The 2,181-nt window shown below is 34.9% G+C and overlaps 1 protein-coding gene across 1 annotated transcript in view; it reads right to left on the bottom strand.

Moving 5' to 3' along the window:
• EMH_0029290 (uncharacterized protein) overlaps positions 1 to 2,181 on the bottom strand; it is a gene marked incomplete at both ends in the record, with an annotated part of 4,964 nt that overhangs the window by 1,323 nt on the left and 1,460 nt on the right. Inside the window, 3 exons of the mRNA XM_013494267.1 lie at positions 10 to 89; positions 1,603 to 1,691; positions 1,925 to 2,107. Of these exons, the coding sequence (XP_013349721.1) occupies positions 10 to 89; positions 1,603 to 1,691; positions 1,925 to 2,107 (352 nt within the window). The remainder of the gene's footprint in view (positions 1 to 9; positions 90 to 1,602; positions 1,692 to 1,924; positions 2,108 to 2,181) is intronic.

The following is a 2,181-nucleotide window of genomic DNA, read 5'->3' on the forward strand; positions in this document are numbered from 1 at the left end:
AAACCCTACTTGTTGCAGCAGGTGTATACTGAGGTAGAGGTCGATGCTAGGGTTTCTTTCTTCTGCTGCAGCAACCAACTGAGAGGAATCTGAAAAAAGAAAGGAGACAAACAAAACCCTAAACCCTAAACCCTAAACATTTATTTATTTATTTATTTGTTTATTTATTTATTTATTTATTTGTTTGTTTGTTTTTTTATTTATTTGTTTGCTTGTATTTCTTTCTTTTTTTTATTTTTTTTTTGTCAGTTTGTCGTTGTTTTTATTTGTCTCTATTTCCCTTCATTTACTCTAAACCCTAAACCCTAAACCCTAAACCCTAAACCCTAAACCCTAAACCCTAATTCTAAACCCTAATATGTATATTTTTCTCTCTCTCTGTCTCCCTAACGCCTCAACCAAATGCCCAAAACCCCTTTCTCCCCTCTAAACCCTAAACCCTAGACCCTAAACCCTAAACCCTAGACCCTAAACCCTAAACCCTAAACCCTAAACCCTACCTTCACAAGGTAATAAAGGAGAAAAAGAGTTTAATAAAATAAATGTAGAAACAAAAGAACGAGCTTGGTAAACCCTCAAAACAGAAACAAGAATATCTCTTTCTTCGTTTGTTGATGCATGCAATAAAAAAGATAAAGATGGAGATAGATGCAGCTGTACATACACCCCAAATATATTTATATATAAATATAAATATAAATATAAATAAATATAAATATAAATATAAATATAAATATAAATATATTAATATATATGTATATATATATGTAAATATAGAAATATATAAATGTATTAATATCAATATAAATATATAAATATATAAATATATAAATATAAATATATAAATATAAATATATAAATATATAAATATAAATATATAAATATAAATATATAAATATATAAATATATAAATTACAAATGGATTGGATAAAATAAAGAAAAATAAAAAAATAAAAAAATAAAAAAATATAGAAATAAAAAAATAAAAAAATAAATAAATAAATAAATAAAAATAGAGAACGAATATATACACACAAACCACCCTAAACCCTAAGCCCTAAACCCTAAACCCTAAAAGAACAAAACAAAAGCAACAGATAGATTAAGATAAATGGAGGCAAAACAAACAAAACACACACAAACCCTAAACCCTAAACCCTAAACCCTAGAACGAAAGCCGACAGATAAAAGAGTAGCGAAAAGACCCAAACAAAGACCACCACAAACCCTAAACCCTAAACCCTAAACCCTAAACCCTAAACCCTAAACCCTTGCCTGAAAGAGAGTAGGAGATGTTGGATCGATGTGTGCAGCAGGAAGGGTTGTTGTGTATTTACATATAAACTCTCTTCTGTTTGCTTTTTCTTCTAGGTCTTGTGGAGCTGCAACAAACCCTAAACCCTAAACCCTAAACCCTAAACCCTAAACCCTAGGACAGGAGAGAAGGTGTATTTAGAGGATAAGGAGTGTTGGCTCTATAGGGTAAACACTTAAACTCAAGAACGCTTTGATCGAGGGTTTAGGGTTTAGGGTTTAGGGTTTATTATTTCTAGGGTTTAGCTTCTAGGGTTTAGGGTTTAGGGTTTAGGGTTTAGGGTTTACGGGGGAGAGCAACAACAACCTTATCCTGGTCTATCTCCACGATTACTTCTGTTTCTCCCTTCTCCTCTAAACCCTCATCGAGAGACGCGCTGCACACCCAAACCCTAAACCCTAAACCCTAAACCCTAAACCCTAGTCTCATCAACCTAAACCCTAAACCCTAGTTTGCTAGTTTATTTCCTCCCCCTAAACCCTAAACCCTAAACCCTAAACCCTAGACCCTAAACCCCAACCCCGGATCCTCTCCCTCTCCCCTTAAACCAACCCCCAAACCCTAAACCCTAAACCCTAAACCCTAAACCCTAAACCCTAAACCCTTTACCGTGTGCAGGAGAAAGAAGAAGCAGGAGTAGACAAAGCAGACAAAACCCTAGAAACCACCAAACCACCGATAGAAAGGGGACCTATAGACAAAAACCTCTCCCCTTGTAAACCCCTGAGGGTTTTGGGGGCCGCACAAACCTCCACATACACCCCAATGTCATCCGCTGTCACTGGGTATACGCTGCACACAAACCCTAAACCCTAAACCCTAAACCCTAATAAACCCTAATAAACCCTAATAAACCCTAATAAACC

The sequence above is a fragment of the Eimeria mitis genome, genomic scaffold (assembly GCF_000499745.2).
Source record: "Eimeria mitis Houghton genomic scaffold, Emh_scaff1095, whole genome shotgun sequence".
NCBI classification, from domain to species: Eukaryota; Apicomplexa; class Conoidasida; order Eucoccidiorida; family Eimeriidae; genus Eimeria; species Eimeria mitis.